Here is a 22,878-nt window from a genome sequence, read left to right on the forward strand (position 1 = left end):
TAGACTACAATATATTTATTCTCTGGTCACTATAGACTACTGTATATTTATTCTCTGGTCACTATAGACTACAGAATATTTATTCTCTGGTCACTAGGGTGTAGACTACAGTATATTTATTCTCTGGTCACTATAGACTATAGAATATTTATTCTCTGGTCACTAGGGTGTAGACTGCAGTATATTTATTCTCTGGTCACTATAGACTACAGTATATTTATTCTCTGGTCACTATAGACTACAGTATATTTATTATGTGGTCACTATAGACTACAGTATATTTATTATCTGGTCACTATAGACTACAGTATATTTATTATCTGGTCACTATAGACTGCAGTATATTTATTATCTGGTCACTGTAGACAACAGTATATTTATTCTCTGGTCACTATAGGCTACAGTATATTTATTCTCTGGTCACTAGGATGTAGACTACAGTATATTTATTATCTGGTCACTATAGACTACTGTATATTTATTATCTGGTCACTATAGACTACAGTATATTTATTCTCTGGTCACTATAGACTACAGTATATTTATTCTCTGGTCACTATAGACTACAGTATATTTATTCTCTGGGCACTATAGACTACAGTATATTTATTCTCTGGTCACTATAGACTACAGTATATTTATTATCTGGTCACTATAGACTACAGCATATTTATTCTCTGGTCACTATAGACTACAGTATATTTATTCTCTGGTCACTAGGGTGTAGACTACAGTATATTTATTCTCTGGTCACTATAGACTACAGTATATTTATTCTCTGGTCACTATAGACTACAGTATGTTTATTCTCTGGTCACTATAGACTACAGTATATTTATTCTCTGGTCACTATAGACTACAGTATATTTTTGACTCTGGTCACTATAGACTACAGTATATTTATTCTCTGGTCACTATAGACTACAGTATATTTATTCTCTGGTCACTATAGTCTACAGTATATTTATTCTCTGGTTACTATAGACTACAGTATATTTATTCTCTGGTCACTAGGGTGTAGACTACTGTATATTTATTATCTGGTCACTATAGACAACAGTATATTTGTTATCTGGTCACTATAGACAACAGTATATTTGTTATCTGGTCACTATAGACTACAGTATATTTATACTCTGGTCACTAGGGTGTAGACTACTGTATATTTATTCTCTGGTCAATATAGACTACAGTATATTTATTCTATGGTCACTATAGACTAAAGTATATTTATTCTCTGGTCACTATAGACTACAGTATATTTATTCTCTGGTCACTAGAGTGTAGACTACAGTATATTTATTATCTGGTCACTATAGACTACTGTATATTTATTATCTGGTCACTATAGACTACAGTATATTTATTCTCTGGTCACTATAGACTACAGTATATTTATTCTCTGGTCAATATAGACTACAGTATATTTATTCTCTGGGCACTATAGACTACAGTATATTTATTCTCTGGTCACTATAGACAACAGCATATTTATTCTCTGGTCACTATAGACTACAGTATATTTATTCTCTGGTCACTATAGACTACAGTATATTTTTGACTCTGGTCACTATAGACAACAGTATATTTATTCTCTGGTCACTATAGACTACAGTATATTTATTATCTGGTCACTATAGACTACAGTATATTTATTCTCTGGTCACTATAGACTACAGTATATTTATTATCTGGTCAGTACGGTGTAGACAACAGTATATTTATTATCTGGTCACTATAGACTTCAGTATATTTATTCTCTGGTCACTATAGACTACAGTATATTTATTCTCTGGTCACTATAGACTACAGTATATTTATTCTCTGGTCACTATAGACTACAGTATATTTATTCTCTGGTCACTAGGGTGTAGACTACAGTATATTTATTATCTGGTCTCTATAGACTACTGTATATTTATTATCTGGTCACTATAGACTACAGTATATTTATTCTCTGGTCACTATAGACTACAGTATATTTATTCTCTGGTCACTATAGACTACAGTATATTTATTCTCTGGGCACTATTGACTACAGTATATTTATTCTCTGGTCACTATAGACTACAGTATATTTATTATCTGGTCACTATAGACTACAGCATATTTATTCTCTGGTCACTATAGACTACAGTATATTTATTCTCTGGTCACTAGGGTGTAGACTACAGTATATTTATTCTCTGGTCACTATAGACTACAGTATATTTATTCTCTGGTCACTATAGACTACAGTATATTTATTCTCTGGTCACTATAGACTACAGTATATTTATTCTCTGGTCACTATATACTACAGTATATTTATTATCTGGTCACTATAGACTATTGTATATTTATTCTCTGGTCACTATAGACTACAGTATATTTATTATCTGGTCACTATAGACTACAGTATATTTATTCTCTGGTCATTATAGACTACAGTATATTTATTCTCTGGTCACTATAGACTACTGTATATTTATTCTCTGGTCACTGTAGACTACAGTATATTAATTATCTGGTCACTATAGACTACAGTATACTTATTCTCTGGTCACTATAGACTACAGTATACTTATTCTCTGGTCACTAGGGTGTAGACTACAGTATATTTATTCTCTGGTCACTATAGACTACAGTATATTTATTCTCTGGTCACTAGGATGTAGACTACAGTATATTTATTATCTGGTCAATATAGACTACAGTATATTTATTCTCTGGTCACTATAGACTACAGTATATTTATTCTCTGGTCTCTATAGACTACAGTATATTTATTCTCTGGTCACTATAGACTACAGTATATTTATTCTCTGGTCACTATAGACTACAGTATATTTATTCTCTGGTCACTATAGACTACAGTATATTTATTCTCTGGTCACTATAGACTACAGTATATTTATTCTCTGGTCACTATCGACTACAGTATATTTATTCTCTGGTCACTATCGACTACAGTATATTTATTCTCTGGTCACTATAGACTACAGTATATTTATTCTCTGGTCACTATAGACTACTGTATATTTATTCTCTGGTCACTATAGACTACAGTATATTTATTATCTGGCCACTTTAGTCTACAGTATATTTATTATCTGGTCACTATAGACTACAGTATATTTATTCTCTGGTCACTAGGATGCAGACTACAGTATATTTATTATCTGGTCACTAGGATGTAGACTACATTATATTTACTATCTGGTCACTATAGACTACAGTATATTTATTCTCTGGTCACTATAGACTACAGTATATTTATTCTCTGGTCACTATAGACTACAGTATATTTATTCTCTGGTCAATATAGACTACAGTATATATATTATCTGGTCACTAGGGTGTAGACTACAGTATATTTACTATCTGGTCACTATAGACTACAGTATATTTATTCTCTGGTCACTATAGACTACAGTATATTTATTCTCTGGTCACTATAGACTACAGTATATTTACTATCTGGTAACTATAGACTACATTATATTTATTATCTGGTCACTATAGACTACAGTATATTTATTATCTGGTCACGATAGACTACAGTATATTTATTCTCTGGTCACTATAGACTACAGTATATATATTCTCTGGTCACTAGGGTGTAGACAACAGTATATTTATTCTCTGGTCACTATTGACTACAGTATATTTATTATCTGGTCACTATAGTCTACAGTATATTTATTATCTGGTCACTATAGACTACAGTATATTTATTCTCTGGTCACTAGGATGCAGACTACAGTATATTTATTATCTGGTCACTAGGATGTAGACTACATTATATTTACTATCTGGTCACTATAGACTACAGTATATTTATTCTCTGGTCACTATAGACTACAGTATATTTATTCTCTGGTCACTATAGACTACAGTATATTTATTCTCTGGTCAATATAGACTACAGTATATATATTATCTGGTCACTAGGGTGTAGACTACAGTATATTTACTATCTGGTCACTATAGACTACAGTATATTTATTCTCTGGTCACTATAGACTACAGTATATTTATTCTCTTGTCACTATAGACTACAGTATATTTACTATCTGGTAACTATAGACTACATTATATTTATTATCTGGTCACGATAGACTACAGTATATTTATTCTCTGGTCACTATAGACTACAGTATATATATTCTCTGGTCACTAGGGTGTAGACAACAGTATATTTATTCTCTGGTCACTATTGACTACAGTATATTTATTATCTGGTCACTATAGACTACAGTATATTTATTCTCTGGTCACTATAAACTACAGTATATTTATTCTCTAGTCACTCTAGACTACAGTATATTTATTCTCTGTTCACTATAGACTACAGTAAATTTATTCTCTGGTCACTATAGACTACTGTATATTAATTATCTGGTCACTATAGACTACAGTATATTTATTCTCTGGTCACTATAGACTACAGTATATTTATTCTCTGGTCACTATAGACTACAGTATATTTATTATCTGGTCACTATAGACTACAGTATATTTATTATCTGGCCACTATAAACTACAGTATATTTATTCTCTGGTCACTAGGGTGTTGACGACAGTATATTTATTATCTGGTCACTATAGACTACAGTATATTTATTCTCTGGTCACTATAGACTACAGTATATTTATTCTCTGGTCACTATAGACTACAGTATATTTATTCTCTGGTCACTATAGACTACTGTATATTTATTCTCTGGTCACTATAGACAACAGTATATTTATTCTCTGGTCACTATAGACTACAGTATATTTATTATCTGGTCACTATAGACTACAGTATATTTATTCTCTGGTCACTATAGACTACAGTATATTTATTATCTGGTCAGTAGGGTGTAGACAACATTATATTTATTATCTGGTCACTATAGACTTCAGTATATTTATTCTCTGGTCACTATAGACTACAGTATATTTATTCTCTGGTCACTATAGACTACAGTATATTTATTCTCTGGTCACTAGGGTGTAGACTACAGTATATTTATTATCTGGTCACTATAGACTACTGTATATTTATTATCTGGTCACTATAGACTACAGTATATTTATTCTCTGGTCACTATAGACTACAGTATATTTATTCTCTGGTCACTATAGTCTACAGTATATTTATTATCTGGTCACTATAGACTACAGTATATTTATTCTCTGGTCACTAGGATGCAGACTACAGTATATTTATTATCTGGTCACTAGGATGTAGACTACATTATATTTACTATCTGGTCACTATAGACTACAGTATATTTATTCTCTGGTCACTATAGACTACAGTATATTTATTCTCTGGTCACTATAGACTACAGTATATTTATTCTCTGGTCAATATAGACTACAGTATATATATTATCTGGTCACTAGGGTGTAGACTACAGTATATTTACTATCTGGTCACTATAGACTACAGTATATTTATTCTCTGGTCACTATAGACTACAGTATATTTATTCTCTGGTCACTATAGACTACAGTATATTTACTATCTGGTAACTATAGACTACATTATATTTATTATCCGGTCACGATAGACTACAGTATATTTATTCTCTGGTCACTATAGACTACAGTATATATATTCTCTGGTCACTAGGGTGTAGACAACAGTATATTTATTCTCTGGTCACTATTGACTACAGTATATTTATTATCTGGTCACTATTGACTACAGTATATTTATTCTCTGGTCACTATAGACTACAGTATATTTATTCTCTAGTCACTCTAGACTACAGTATATTTATTCTCTGTTCACTATAGACTACAGTAAATTTATTCTCTGGTCACTATAGACTACTGTATATTAATTATCTGTTCACTATAGACTACAGTATATTTATTCTCTGGTCACTATAGACTACAGTATATTTATTCTCTGGTTACTATAGACTACAGTATATTTATTATCTGGTCACTATAGACTACAGTATATTTATTATCTGGCCACTATAAACTACAGTATATTTATTCTCTGGTCACTAGGGTGTTGACGACAGTATATTTATTATCTGGTCACTATAGACTACAGTATATTTATTCTCTGGTCACTATAGACTACAGTATATTTATTCTCTGGTCACTATAGACTACAGTATATTTATTCTCTGGTCACTATAGACTACTGTATATTTATTCTCTGGTCACTATAGACAACAGTATATTTATTCTCTGGTCACTATAGACTACAGTATATTTATTATCTGTTCAGTAGGGTGTAGACAACAGTATATTTATTATCTGGTCACTATAGACTTCAGTATATTTATTCTCTGGTCACTATAGACTACAGTATATTTATTCTCTGGTCACTATAGACTACAGTATATTTATTATCTGTTCAGTAGGGTGTAGACAACAGTATATTTATTATCTGGTCACTATAGACTTCAGTATATTTATTCTCTGGTCACTATAGACTACAGTATATTTATTCTCTGGTCACTATTGACTACAGTATATTTATTCTCTGGTCACTATAGACTACAGTATATTTATTATCTGTTCAGTAGGGTGTAGACAACAGTATATTTATTATCTGGTCACTATAGACTTCAGTATATTTATTCTCTGGTCACTATAGACTACAGTATATTTATTCTCTGGTCACTATAGACTACAGTATATTTATTCTCTGGTCACTAGGGTGTAGACTACAGTATATTTATTATCTGGTCACTATAGACTACTGTATATTTATTATCTGGTCACTATAGACTACAGTATATTTATTCTCAATTCACTATAGACTACAGTATATTTATTCTCTGGTCACTATAGACTACAGTATATTTATTCTCTGGGCACTATAGACTACAGTATATTTATTCTCTGGTCACTATAGACTACAGTATATTTATTCTCTGGTCACTATAGACTACAGTATATTTATTCTCTGGTCACTATATACTACAGTATATTTATTATCTGGTCACTATAGACTATTGTATTTTTATTCTCTGGTCACTATAGACTACAGTATATTTATTATCTGGTCACTATAGACTACAGTATATTTATTCTCTGGTCATTATAGACTACAGTATATTTATTCTCTGGTCACTATAGACTACTGTATATTTATTCTCTGGTCACTGTAGACTACTGTATATTTATTCTCTGGTCACTATAGACTACAGTATACTTATTCTCTGGTCACTATAGACTACAGTATATTTATTCTCCGGTCACTAGGGTGTAGACTACAGTATATTTATTATCTGGTCAATATAGACTACAGTATATTTATTCTCTGGTCACTATAGACTACAGTATATTTATTCTCTAGTCACTATAGACTACAGTATATTTATTCTCTGGTCTCTATAGACTACAGTATATTTATTCTCTGGTCATTATAGACTACAGTATATTTATTCTCTGGTCACTATAGACTACAGTATATTTATTCTCTGGTCACTATAGACTACAGTATATTTATTCTCTGGTCACTATAGACTACAGTATATTTATTCTCTGGTCACTATAGACTACAGTATATTTATTCTCTGGTCACTATAGACTACAGTATATTTATTCTCTGGTCACTATCGACTACAGTATATTTATTCTCTGGTCACTATAGACTACAGTATATTTATTCTCTGGTCACTATAGACTACTGTATATTTATTCTCTGGTCACTATAGACTACAGTATATTTATTATCTGGCCACTTTAGTCTACAGTATATTTATTATCTGGTCACTATAGACTACAGTATATTTATTCTCTGGTCACTAGGATGCAGACTACAGTATATTTATTATCTGGTCACTAGGATGTAGACTACATTATATTTACTATCTGGTCACTATAGACTACAGTATATTTATTCTCTGGTCACTATAGACTACAGTATATTTATTCTCTGGTCACTATAGACTACAGTATATTTATTCTCTGGTCAATATAGACTACAGTATATATATTATCTGGTCACTAGGGTGTAGACTACAGTATATTTACTATCTGGTCACTATAGACTACAGTATATTTATTCTCTGGTCACTATAGACTACAGTATATTTATTCTCTGGTCACTATAGACTACAGTATATTTACTATCTGGTCACGATAGACTACAGTATATTTATTCTCTGGTCACTATAGACTACAGTATATATATTCTCTGGTCACTAGGGTGTAGACAACAGTATATTTATTCTCTGGTCACTATTGACTACAGTATATTTATTATCTGGTCACTATAGACTACAGTATATTTATTCTCTGGTCACTATAGACTACAGTATATTTATTCTCTAGTCACTCTAGACTACAGTATATTTATTCTCTGTTCACTATAGACTACAGTATATTTATTCTCTGGTCACTAGGATGCAGACTACAGTATATTTATTATCTGGTCACTAGGGTGTAGACTACATTATGTTTATTATCTGGTCACTATAGACTACAGTATATTTATTCTCTGGTCACTATAGACTACAGTATATTTATTCTCTGGTCACTATAGACTACAGTATATTTAATCTCTGGTCACTATAGACTACGGTATATTTATTCTCTGGTCACTATAGACTACAGTATATTTATTCTCTGGTGACTATAGACTACAGGATATTTATTATCTGGTCAATATAGACTACAGTATATTTATTCTCTGGTCACTATAGACTACAGTATATTTATTATCTGGCCACTATAGACTACTGTATATTTATTCTCTGGTCACTATAGACTACAGTATATTTATTATCTGGCCACTATAGACTACAGTATATTTATTCTCTGGTCACTATAGACTACTGTATATTTATTCTCTGGTCACTATAGACTACAGTATATTTATTCTCTGGTCACTATAGACTACAGTATATTTATTATCTGTTCACTATAGACTACAGTATATTTATTTTCTGGTCACTAGGGTGCAGACTACAGTATATTTATTCTCTGGTCACTATAGACTACAGTATATTTTTTCTCTGGTCACGATAGACTACATTATATTTATTCTCTGGTCACTATAGACTACAGTATATTTATTATCTGGTCACTATAGACTACAGTATATTTATTCTCTGGTCACTATAAACTACAGTATATTTAATCTCTGGTCACTAGGGTTTAGACTAAAGTATATTTATTATCTGGTCCCTATAGACTACAATATATTTATTCTCTGGTCACTATAGACTACAGAATATTTATTCTCTGGTCACTAGGATGCAGACTACATTATATTTATTCTCTGGTCACTATAGACTACAGTATATTTCTTATCTGGTCACTATAGACTACAGTATATTTATTCTCTGGTGACTATTAACTACAGTATATTTATTCTCTGGTCACTATAGACTACAGTATATTTATTCTCTGTTCACTAGGGGGTGTAGACTACAGTATATTTGTTCTCTGGTCACTATAGACTACAGTATGTTTATTCTCTGGTCACTATAGACTACAATATATTTATTATCTGGTCAATGTAGACTACAGTATATTTATTCTCTGGTCACTATAGACTACAATATATTTATTCTCTGGTCACTATAGTCTACAGTATATTTATTATCTGGTCAATGTAGACTACAGTATATTTATTCTCTGGTCACTATAGACTACAGTATATTTATTCTCTGGTCACTATAGACTACAGTATATTTATTCTCTGGTCACTATAGACTACAGTGTATTTATTCTCTGGTGACTATAGACTACAGGATATTTATTATCTGGTCAATATAGACTACAGTATATTTATTCTCTGGTCACTATAGACTACAGTATATTTATTATCTGGCCACTATAGACTACAGTATATTTATTCTCTGGTCACTATAGACTACTGTATATTTATTCTCTGGTCACTATAGACTACAGTATATTTATTCTCTGGTCACTATAGACTACAGTATATTTATTATCTGGTCACTATAGACTACAGTATATTTATTTTCTGGTCACTAGGGTGCAGACTACATTATATTTATTCTCTGGTCACTATAGACTACAGTATATTTATTCTCTGGTCACTATAGACTACAGTATATTTATTCTATGGTCACGATAGACTACATTATATTTATTCTCCTGTCACTATAGACTACAGTATATTTATTAACTGGTCACTATAGACTACAGTATATTTATTCTCTGGTCACTATAAACTACAGTATATTTAATCTCTGGTCACTAGGGTTTAGACTACAGTATATTTATTATCTGGTCGCTATAGACTACAATATATTTATTCTCTGGTCACTATAGACTACAGTATATTTATTCTCTGGTCACTAGGATGCAGACTACATTATATTTATTCTCTGGTCACTATAGACTACAGTATATTTCTTATCTGGTCACTATAGACTACAGTATATTTATTCTCTGGTGACTATTAACTACAGTATATTTATTCTCTGGTCACTATAGACTACAGTATATTTATTCTCTGTTCACTAGGGTGTAGACTACAGTATATTTGTTCTCTGGTCACTATAGACTACAGTATGTTTATTCTCTGGTCACTATAGACTACAATATATTTATTATCTGGTCAATGTAGACTACAGTATATTTATTCTCTGGTCACTATAGACTACAATATATTTATTCTCTGGTCACTATAGACTACAGTATATTTATTATCTGGTCAATGTAGACTACAGTATATTTATTCTCTGGTCACTATAGACTACAGTATATTTATTCTCTGGTCACTATAGACTACAGTATATTTATTCTCTGGTCACTATAGACTACAGTGTATTTATTCTCTGGTGACTATAGACTACAGGATATTTATTCTCTGGTCAATATAGACTACAGTATATTTATTCTCTGGTCACTATAGACTACAGTATATTTATTATCTGGCCACTATAGACTACAGTATATTTATTCTCTGGTCACTATAGACTACTGTATATTTATTCTCTGGTCACTATAGACTACAGTATATTTATTCTCTGGTCACTATAGACTACAGTATATTTATTATCTGGTCACTATAGACTACAGTATATTTATTTTCTGGTCACTAGGGTGCAGACTACATTATATTTATTCTCTGGTCACTATAGACTACAGTATATTTATTCTCTGGTCACTATAGACTACAGTATATTTATTCTATGGTCACGATAGACTACATTATATTTATTCTCTGGTCACTATAGACTACAGTATATTTATTATCTGGTCACTATAGACTACAGTATATTTATTCTCTGGTCACTATAAACTACAGTATATTTAATCTCTGGTCACTAGGGTTTAGACTACAGTATATTTATTATCTGGTCACTATAGACTACAATATATTTATTCTCTGGTCACTATAGACTACAGTATATTTATTCTCTGGTCACTAGGATGCAGACTACATTATATTTATTCTCTGGTCACTATAGACTACAGTATATTTCTTATCTGGTCACTATAGACTACAGTATATTTATTCTCTGGTGACTATTAACTACAGTATATTTATTCTCTGGTCACTATAGACTACAGTATATTTATTCTCTGTTCACTAGGGTGTAGACTACAGTATATTTGTTCTCTGGTCACTATAGACTACAGTATGTTTATTCTCTGGTCACTATAGACTACAATATATTTATTATCTGGTCAATGTAGACTACAGTATATTTATTCTCTGGTCACTATAGACTACAATATATTTATTCTCTGGTCACTATAGACTACAGTATATTTATTATCTGGTCAATGTAGACTACAGTATATTTATTCTCTGGTCACTAGGGTGTAGACTACAGTATATTTAATATCTAGTCACTCTAGACTACAGTATATTTATTCTCTGGTCACTATAGACTACAGTATATTTATTATCTGGTCAATGTAGACTACAGTATATTTATTCTCTGGTCACTATAGACTACAGTATATTTATTCTCTGGTCACTATAGACTACAGTATATTTATTCTCTGGTCACTATAGACTACAGTATATTTATTCTCTGGTCACTATAGACTACAGTATATGTATTCTCTGGTCATTAGGGTGCAGACTACAGTATATTTATTCTCTGGTCACTATAGACTACAGTATATTTATTCTCTGGTCACTATAGACTACTGTATATTTATTCTCTGGTCACTATAGACTACAGTATATTTATTCTCTGGTCACTATCGACTACAGTATATTTATTCTCTGGTCACTATAGACTACTGTATATTTATTCTCTGGTCACTATAGACTACAGTATATTTATTCTCTGGTCACTATAGACTACAGTATATTTATTCTCTGGTCACTAGGGTGTAGACTACAGTATATTTATTCTCTGGTCACTAGGATGTAGACTACAGTATATTTATTCTCTGGTCATTAGGGTGTAGACTACAGTATATTTATTCTCTGGTCACTATAGACTACAGTATATTTATTATCTGGTCACTATAGACTACAGTATATTTATTCTCTGGTCACTATAGACTACAGTATATTTATTATCTGGTTACTATAGACTACAGTATATTTATTCTCTGGTCACTAGGGTGTGGACTACAGTATATTTATTATCTGGTCACTATAGACTACAGTATATTTATTATCTGGTCACTATAGACTACAGTATATTTATTCTCTGGTCACTAGGGTGTAGACTACAGTATATTTATTCTCTGGTCACTATAGACTACAGTATATTTATTCTCTGGTCACTATAGACTACAGTATATTTATTCTCTGGTCACTATAATCTACAGTATATTTATTCTCTGGTCACTATAGACTACAGTATATTTATTCTCTGGTCACTATAGACTGCATTATATTTATTTTCTGGACACTATAGACTACAGTATATTTATTTTCTGGTCAATGTAGACTACTGTATATTTATTCTCTGGTCACTGTAGACTACAGTATATTTATTCTCTGGTCACTATAGACTACAGTATATTTATTCTCTGGTCACTATAGACTACAGTATATTTATTCTCTGGTCACTATAGACTGCATTATATTTATTTTCTGGTCACTATAGACTACAGTATATTTATTATCTGGTCAATGTAGACTACTGTATATTTATTCTCTGGTCACTGTAGACTACAGTATATTTATTCTCTGGTCACTATAGACTACAGTATTTTTATTCTCTGGTCACTATAGACTACAGTATATTTATTCTCTGGTCACTATAGACTACAGTATATTTATTCTCTGGTCACTATAGACTACAGTATATTTATTCTCTGGTCACTATAGACTACAGTATATTTATTCTCTGGTCACTAGGGTGTAGACTACAGTATATTTATTCTCTGGTCACTATAGACTACAGTATATTTATTATCTTGTCACTATAGACTACAGTATATTTATTCTCTGGTCACTATAGACTACTGTATATTTATTATCTGGTCACTATAGACTACAGTATATTTATTCTCTGGTCACTATAGACTACAGTATATTTATTCTCTGGTCACTAGGGTGTAGACTACAGTATATTTATTCTCTGGTCACTATAGACTACAGTATATTTATTATCTTGTCACTATAGACTACAGTATATTTATTCTCTGGTCACTATAGACTACAGTATATGTATTCTCTGGTCACTATAGACTACAGTATATTTATTATCTGGTCACTATAGACTACAGTATATTTATTCTCTGGTCACTATAGACTACAGTATATTTATTCTCTGGTCACTAGGGTGTAGACTACAGTATATTTATTATCTGGTCACTATAGACTACAATATATTTATTCTCTGGTTGCTATAGACTACAGTATATTTATTCTCTGGTCACTATAGACTACAGTATATTTATTCTCTGTTCACTATAGACTACAGTATATTTATTCTCTGGTCACTATATACTACAGTATATTTATTCTCTTGTCACTAAGGTGTAGGCCATTGTATGGAGGTCATTTTACCTGCGCTGTAAAACCAAGTGTTTAGGATCTGATCAGTTTTCTGGAACACTTTTTAAACGCATCAAGTCATTTTGAATTTCAATGAAAACGTGTCACCGTGTTTAGATTGTAAACACCAGTGCATGTTTATTCGCTGTAATACTTTTTAAACACATGAAGACGTTTATTCAGTACAAGTCATTAGGTTTTATACACTAAACACTGGGGGTGTTGTTTTAACATGGTAGGGTGTAAAACCATATTTGCATATTTCCCAGCGTGCCTTTCAAATGAATGTGAGAGATAACCACCAATCACTGTGTTTGTTAGTGACAGAGATATGATTGTTACCTTCAATAACTTCTACTACTGAAGCCTTCACCAGATGACTGACTACGTGAATGTGTTTCAATTAAAATTAAACCCTTAATGACCTCATATTATATGTCATACGGTCTCTAGTTATGGCCTAGTTATCCTCGACATTGTGGTTTGAAAATCCTGGCTCATGGGCCACATCAGACCTGCAAGTCACAATATGCTGGTTTGTGAAGTGATGAGTCATTCCTATCAGATTCCAGCCAGAGGGAGGACATCCAACAATTAGAATATTTTATCATTCACAACCAGCACTCAGAATGGCTGCTATGGTGAAGGACTTAACAAACAAGACTACCTAAACCAGGGCTTCCCAACTGGGGATTTCAGTATTTTTTTATTTTGGAAATCTGTTCCAAAGGATTCCTACTCATAATAGACATATACTGTATATGTGATCATATACAATGGTAAGCAAGGTTTGAAATTATTACATTTTAGTCAAATATTAAGTCTGTTTGGGCTTCTTGCTGTCAATTTGCAGTCTACAAATTACTTGTAATTTTGTTCCGGACCCCTGACCATCAGCTCAAAAAAAAACTGGGCTGTCAGCTGATTCTAATTGTTGACCCCTGACCTAAACCATCTAAACTGGAACAACCATCTCAATAACGGGTGGAATAAATCCAACCCCTTACAGATTGGATTAGTTTAGAACAATTTGAGTTATTTATCTTTTTATAAGTTTAAGATCATTTATTCAATCAATTTGCATGAGGAAAAACAGACATTAAAGCAAACTATTCTAAAGATCAACAAAGCATGCTGGGAAATATGATAATGAGCCCCCCGCTGAGAGAGTTAACTCTAAGAGAGTTAGTGAAAATTAACTCAACGCAGTTGAGTAACAACAACACCACGTGATTGAAAGTATTTCTTGACTGAAATGTCCTGTTCAGTTCTGAAATGTAGGTAAGGTGACAGACATTCATTCCTAACACTGATCTGAATTAAAGACATGGAAAGTCACATCAATTTCTAATGACTAAATGCACTCTGAACAGGACAATGGAAAAGTGTTTAAAATCTGAACACCTATGTAGGTGTTCGCCTGGTTGGAAACTGACTGGAAAAAGCTGACTATCATGTTTAATATTGCGTTCTTAACACTTGTGTTTAAGATGGGAACACTTCATGGCTAATCTAAACACCTAATGTTTAAGTTTCATACACAGACATTTAGGTTATAAACATGTCACATGTTTCATGGTTTTACAGTGATTTACAATGACTCTTTTCTGTTCAAGGGAGATCGTGTGATTAGATGTTGTGCATCCCAAATGGCAGCCTATTCCCTACATAGTGCACTACTTTTGACCAGAGCCCTATGGACCCTATATGCCCTGGTAAAAAGTAGTTCACTATGTAGGGAATAGGCTGCCATTTGGAACACAAACATGGTCCCGTTTCTAACCTCCATAAAGGGGTGGTTTAGTCCTGTTTCTAACCGCTAAGAGGTATGGTTTGGTCCTGTTTCTAAGGGGTGGTTTAGTCCTGTTTCTAACCTCTGAGAGGGGTGGTTTAGTCCTATTTCTAACCTCTAAGCGGTATGGTTTGGTCCTGTTTCTAAGGGGTGGTTTAGTATTTTGTCTTGGAGGACCATCTATTGATTGTGTGTGTGTTCTCTCTCTCTATCTCCAGGTCGAGACATGGCCAACACAACCCTACCGGGTTATCCCCCTCACGTACCCCCCACCGGCCAAGGCAGCTACCCCACCTCAACACTGGCCGGAATGGTTCCTGGTGAGTCTACTTTGTGTAGATATTACATTTTAGTTTAATATGTTATTTTCATTTGAAGATTGTATTAATTGTCTCTCAAATAAATCAATGACCTGTAGAGTGGACATACAGCACACAGAATTACATGTAGGCTATCAAGAAACTAGTCCTGCTGGATAACTGAGAGACAGACAGAGACATGGTTAAAGGACAGAGACAGACAGAGACATGGTTAAAGGACAGAGACATGGTTAAAGGACAGAGACAGACAGAGACATGGTTAAAGGACAGAGACAGACAGAGACATGGTTAAAGGACAGAGACAGACAGAGACATGGTTAAAGGACAGAGACAGACAGAGACATGGTTAAAGGACAGAGACAGACAGAGACATGGTTAAAGGACAGAGACAGACAGAGACATGGTTAAAGGACAGAGACAGACAGAGACATGGTTAAAAGACATGCCCTCTCAGTTCCACTCCAGTATCTTAACTCATTATCTCTCTGTGGTGTATACAGTGCATGAGGCATTCCCAGGAGCCGTCGATAAACAGCTAGCGATCTCCTCTCCTCCGTCTCCCTCCCAGTCATCCTCTCGGCCTCCTCTGTGGTCAGAGCACCTCCCTTTCCCCCTCTACTTAACCTGCAGTTCAGGTTCACAACAAACAGTGAAGGGTCACAACACAGCGGCATGGGAGGCCAGTCAATATTTAAATCACTATCTCTCTAAGGAGGGTCCGGCTGGGCCAGGGCTAGTGTTTCACTGCCAGAACACACCATCCAGACACTGGGGCAAGACGGGATGGGACAGGATGCATTCTGGTTACGGCACTGATTCACTGGTTGTTTCCTGGTATTCCCCCTGCCTGTGCTCGTATACCCCAACCCAACACAGCAGCACGCACCACCATTTTTCTTTGAGCTGATCAACCCATGCGGAAAGGAAATCCAATCGAGTGCACAGCTGTGTTAGAAAATCATTAACCGATTACAGCATGCTCAAATGGCTTCAGGATTCAGACTCGCTCTCCCGCGCTCTCCTGCGTCCATCCGTACGATCACTGTTTTGTCCACTGGATGCAATGCACACTGGTGATTTTAATTTCAGTTTCAGCATAGAGTATCAACATCACATACAGCACCTTCAGAAAGTAGTCACACTCCTTGACTTTTTCCACATTTTCAGGTGTTACAGCCTGAATTTTAAAATTATTCAATTGTGATTTAGTGTCACTGATACACACAGTACCTCATAATGTCAAAGGGGAATTATGTTTAAATGTTTACAAATTAATTAAAAATGAAAAGCTGAAATGTCGTGAGTCAATAAGTATTCAACCCCTTTGTTATGGAGATCCTAAATAAGTTCAGGAGTAAAAATGAGCTTAACGAGTCACATAATAAATTGCATGGACTCTATATCCAATAATAGTGTATAACATGATTTTTAAATGACTACCCCACTTCTGTACCCTCTGGTCCCTCAACCACAAAGACCAGGGAGGTTTTTTCTCCAATGGCTCGCAAAAAAGGGCACCTATTGGTTGACATTGAATATCCTTTTGAGCATGGTACAGTTATTAATTACAGCAATAATAAACAACCAATTTCACAGAGCTTGAAGAATTTTAAAAATAATAATGGGCAAATATTGTACAATCCAGGTGTGGAAAGCTCTTAGAGACTTACCCAGAAAGACTCACAGCTGTAATCACTGCAAAAGGTGGTTATAACACGTATTGACTCAGGTGTGTGAATACTTATGTAAATTAGTGTTTTATTGCCATACATTTTTCAATGTTTTATTTTTTACAAATGTTCGAATCTTTCTTCCACTTTGATGTTACAGTATGTAGACCATTGACAAAAAACATGAAAATTAAAACCATTTGAATGACTCTTTGTAACACAACAAAATGTGGAAAAAAGTCAAGGTGTGTGAATACCTTGTGAAGGCAGTGTAACTGCTACTGTGGAATATGAATGAAACACAAAGAGATGTGGTCTTTTTCTGGTTAATATACATGGGGTTTTGATGTCCGGCAGTCACGTTGGTAAAATATTGTATTTATATTTGTTTGTGATATGTACATTGTAACTCTTTATACTGTAATTACATGAGTAGTTCCACAGTGTAAAGTCACTGTAATTACATGAGTAGTTCCACAGTGTAAAGTCACTGTAATTACATGAGTAGTTCCACAGTGTAAAGTCACTGTAATTACATGAGTAGTTCCACAGTGTAAAGTCACTGTAATTACATGAGTAGTTCCACAGAGTAGTCACTGTAATTACATGAGTAGTTCCACAGTGTAAAGTCACTGTAATTACATGAGTAGTTCCACAGTGTAAAGTCACTGTAATTACATGAGTAGTTCCACAGTGTAAAGTCACTGTGATGTAAGGTGCTATCTATTATTTCTATGACAGTCAGTTCATCTGGTTGAAGATGGAGAACACAATGTGTTTTTGTCACCACGTCTTATCAAATATATTTTTATCACTCAGTCGTTCTCATCAGTCACGAGCCACCAGCAGTAACATGGTGCTGGTGGATCTCCTTTAAACCCCTCATTTATCTGACCCACAGACACTAAGATTTAGTGACAGGCCCCAAACACTGTTAAAATCTCAGCGTTTTATTGTCTCATAAAAGAAAGAAACGTGTTGGACCAACAGCATTGCTCACTGGCATGGTCTAAGTTACTTCCTGCCTGCAATGAAATCCTGTGGCACAAAACAGCTATACCTGGGTGTTCAGATCTATAGAAAAGGGGTTCCTTTCCTCAGAGGAAGTCTATAACGAGTTTATAATGCCATTTCAACCATCAGAGAGGATGCTAGCAAATGTGTTAAAATCACAGTGTTTATCTCAAATACTTCAGAGTTGTATGATGTGGAATATAGAAGAGGTACAGGACAGTAGATACTATGACAGCAGGTCATAGTATCATAGTGTATAGTATATCATCTTCTTCGGGATCAGTGTCCCGTCCACGGGACGGTTGAGCTAACGTAGGCTAATGAGATTAGCATGAGGTTGTAAGTAACAAGAACATTTCCCAGGACATAGACATATCTGATATTGGCAGAAATCTTAAATTCGTGTTAATCTAACTGCACTGTCCAATTTACAGTAGCTATTACAGTGAAACAACACTATTGTTTGAGGAGAGTGCACAATTTTTAACATGAAAAGTTATTAATAATAAATAAATTAGACACATTTGGGTAGTCTTGATACAAAATTTGTACAGAAATGCAGTGGTTCATTGAATCAGTCTAAAACTTTGCACATACACTGCTGCCATCTAGTGGCCAAAATATAAATTGCACCTGGGCTGGAATAATACATTATAGCCTTTCTCTTGCATTTCAAAGATGATGGTACAAAAAAATACAAAAGAACGGTTGTTTTTTTCTTTGTATTATCTTTTACCAGATATATTGTGTTATATTCTCCTACATTCCTTTCACATTTCCACAAACTTCAAAGTGTTTTCTTTCAAATGGTACCAAGAATATGCATATCCTTGCTTCAGGTCCTGAGCTACAGGCAGTTAGATTTGGGTATGTCATTTTAGGCGAAAATTGAAAATAAGAGGCAGGTCCTTAAGAGGGTGTACTACAGGACAGTATATACTATAACAGCAGGTGTTGAGAGGTACAGGACAGTAGATACTATGACAGCAGGTGTTAAGAGATACAGGACAGTAGATACTATGACAGCAGGTGTTAAGAGATACAGGACAGTAGATACTATGACAGCAGGTGTTAAGAGGTACAGGACAGTAGATACTATGACAGCAGGTGTTAAGAGATACAGGACAGTAGATACTATGACAGCAGGTGTTGAGAGATACAGGACAGTAGATACTATGACAGCAGGTGTTAAGAGATACAGGACAGTAGATACTATGACAGCAGGTGTTAAGAGATACAGGACAGTAGATACTATGACAGCAGGTGTTAAGAGGTACAGGACAGTAGATACTATGACAGCAGGTGTTAAGAGATACAGGACAGTAGATACTATGACAGCAGGTGTTAAGAGATACAGGACAGTAGATACTATGACAGCAGGTGTTGAGAGGTACAGGACAGTAGATACTATGACAGCAGGTGTTAAGAGGTACAGGACAGTAGATACTATGACAGCAGGTGTTAAGAGATACAGGACAGTAGATACTATGACAGCAGGTGTTAAGAGATACAGGACAGTAGATACTATGACAGCAGGTGTTGAGAGGTACAGGACAGTAGATACTATGACAGCAGGTGTTAAGAGGTACAGGACAGTAGATACTATGACAGCAGGTGTTAAGAGGTACAGGACAGTAGATACTATGACAGCAGGTGTTAAGAGGTACAGGACAGTAGATACTATGACAGCAGGTGTTAAGAGGTACAGGACAGTAGATACTATGACAGCAGGTGTTGAGAGGTACAGGACAGTAGATACTATGACAGCAGGTGTTAAGAGGTACAGGACAGTAGATACTATGACAGCAGGTGTTAAGAGGTACAGGACAGTAGATACTATGACAGCAGGTGTTGAGAGGTACAGGACAGTAGATACTATGACAGCAGGTGTTAAGAGATACAGGACAGCAGATACTATGACAGTGGGTGTGACGCGGAAGACCACAACTGTCAGATTTTCTTCAGATCGTTCAGTCTTGCATCATTAAAATGAAATGGAGAGAAATAATAAGAACTAAATAGTCTCACATAAATGCCTATTAAATGACCCTGTATGTTATATATGACGGGAAATGGCTAGCAAGTGAAAGAGTTTCACAAGATAATGGAATGGGACTTTAAAAAGGCTAATTGTTTTGTTTGTTTTACAGGGAGTGAGTTTACAGGAAATCCTTACAGTCATCCACAGTACACAACCTACAACGAGGCATGGCGATTCAGCAACCCAGCGTTACTAAGTGAGTATGACTGACTGGAGTCTTAGAGCATATCACAACCACTACAGTCTTATTGTATTGTTTTAACATATCCCTTAAATTATCACAAAAAGTAAATGCATTGGAACATTTTTTATTGTATTAGACTTGGCCGTTCTAATGAATTTAGGACAGCTAGCGGATACAGCCGTTAGAATATCAGTGATTGAGAAGAAAACAGGAGACATAATTACAGTGTTTTGTGGGTTATGGTGGATGTTGTTTCCAACGGTCCATTTCTTCTGTTAACCTTCCAGGTTCCCCTTATTATTATAGTGCCACATCCAGAGGTTCCGGACCACCTACTGCTGCCACGGCATATGACCGCCACTAGTTACCATGGAAACCAAATCAACCACCACCACCACCACCTACACCACGACTACAACCATGGCTTCGGCAGCGTCCATGTTGCCCCGGTGTGAACAGAGGGCATGAGGGGATACCGTTAAGACAGCTAACAGGCAGCTCCATTTCCTGTATATCACACTACTACACACAACAGAAGAACTGTCCTCCTGGATACTACACTACTACACACAACAGAAGAAGAACTGTCCTCCTGGATACTACACTACTACACACAACAGAAGAAGAACTGTCCTCCTGGATACTACACTACTACACACAACAGAAGAAGAACTGTCCTCCTGGATACTACACTACTACACACAACAGAAAAATACCTGATCGTTCAGGATACCATGCAGACAACTTCCCATCAACCATGAATTTGGATAACTTCAAAGTAGTGAAAAATGTAAAATTCTTCGTTCTGATCTGCGTGACTGTACATTACCACTAGAGACTTTGAAAGACTATATATACGTGATACTACTGAGGTTACTGAGGTAAAAAAAAGAAAAGTCAAAGTTTTGAAAATGACAAGGAGGAATTTGTATCTTTTCCTTTTTTGTAATGGTCCTCCGTTTGTTTTTCCTCCTTCATGGATCAAAACGTTCCTTTACTTGACTGATCTGTCGGCTGACGGAGGAACCCGTCCTGAGCTGAGAGTCCAGAACAGTATAGTAGCAGGCTGTTGTTCCCTTCCTTCTGCATCGGTCTGAACATTCTACTCAAAGGGCAGTGCAATGAGATCCATGCTAAAGACATTGGCGTCAATGCGACTAAGGCTGCCGCAGCTTGGTTCTACTCCTCTATTACAAACAAACGTACAGTCATTTTGTAACCAACCAAACGTTCAGCATGATTAAATGAATCAGTTGCTTTTTTTGATGATGATGCCAGGAGCAGATTATAAGGCGGTGTTCTCTGTGATACACAATCAGACGGGAAAAAAAGAAATGAAAAAAGAAAACGCTGAATTGATAAATGAGAAGGACATTGTGACATACCGTGGTCTTCTAATTTACAAGATTTAAAAAAACCCTAGTAAATATATTCTTAAAGATTTTTTTATTTTGTTTTTATAATTGTTATTGACATCTTAATGAATTGCAGATAATATGCTTGACTTTTTGTTGTTGTCATTTTTATTTGTCAGGATACTAGAAATAATCAGGCAGAATCTATTTTGTATTTGTTTTTAATTTTGCACTATTTTTGAGTTTTGACACACTGGGAGCGCTATTATGCAGGCGTTTGAACCTGGATGCCTATTTGTCTTGTTTTACAGTATATTATTATTTTTGAAGAACCGTTCAAAGGAAGAAGAAACGTAACCCTTTGGTCTGGAAAGGCATTTCAGATGTCGCTGCTTTCTGTTGACCGTTTCATTGACTTCCCAGTAGCATTATGTCTGGAGATGCTTCAGTAACACTACTGCAATTCCCCCAGTTTGTCTCTACCTTATGTAGTACGCTACTATCCACACATACTTAACCCGTCAAGTTAGCTAACTAACATTTTAAGTTTGAACCTAAGTCTTTGGCATTAAGATATAGTATAACATTTTATCAATTAACTATTT

General features: G+C 34.5%; 1 protein-coding gene across 7 annotated transcripts in view; it reads left to right on the plus strand.

Annotated features, from left to right (window-relative positions):
• Window positions 1–22,623, plus strand: part of LOC106598011 (paired box protein Pax-2a) — a 104,915-nt gene extending 82,292 nt beyond the window's left edge. For 4 of the 7 annotated variants that reach the window (XM_045701066.1, XM_045701067.1, XM_045701070.1 and 1 more), the window contains 3 exons: window positions 15,908–16,009; window positions 20,844–20,930; window positions 21,225–22,623. In XM_045701066.1, the coding sequence (XP_045557022.1) occupies window positions 15,908–16,009; window positions 20,844–20,930; window positions 21,225–21,373 (338 nt within the window). In that variant the 3' untranslated portion in view covers window positions 21,374–22,623. Of the gene's footprint in view, window positions 1–15,907; window positions 16,010–20,843; window positions 20,931–21,205 lie in introns of all 7 variants that reach the window. The other 3 variants (XM_045701072.1, XM_045701073.1, XM_045701074.1) reach the window with 1 other exon arrangement.
• The last annotated feature ends 255 nt before the right edge of the window (window positions 22,624–22,878 follow it).

The sequence above is a fragment of the Salmo salar genome, chromosome ssa18 (genome assembly GCF_905237065.1).
Source record: "Salmo salar chromosome ssa18, Ssal_v3.1, whole genome shotgun sequence".
Taxonomy (NCBI): domain Eukaryota; kingdom Metazoa; phylum Chordata; class Actinopteri; order Salmoniformes; family Salmonidae; genus Salmo; species Salmo salar.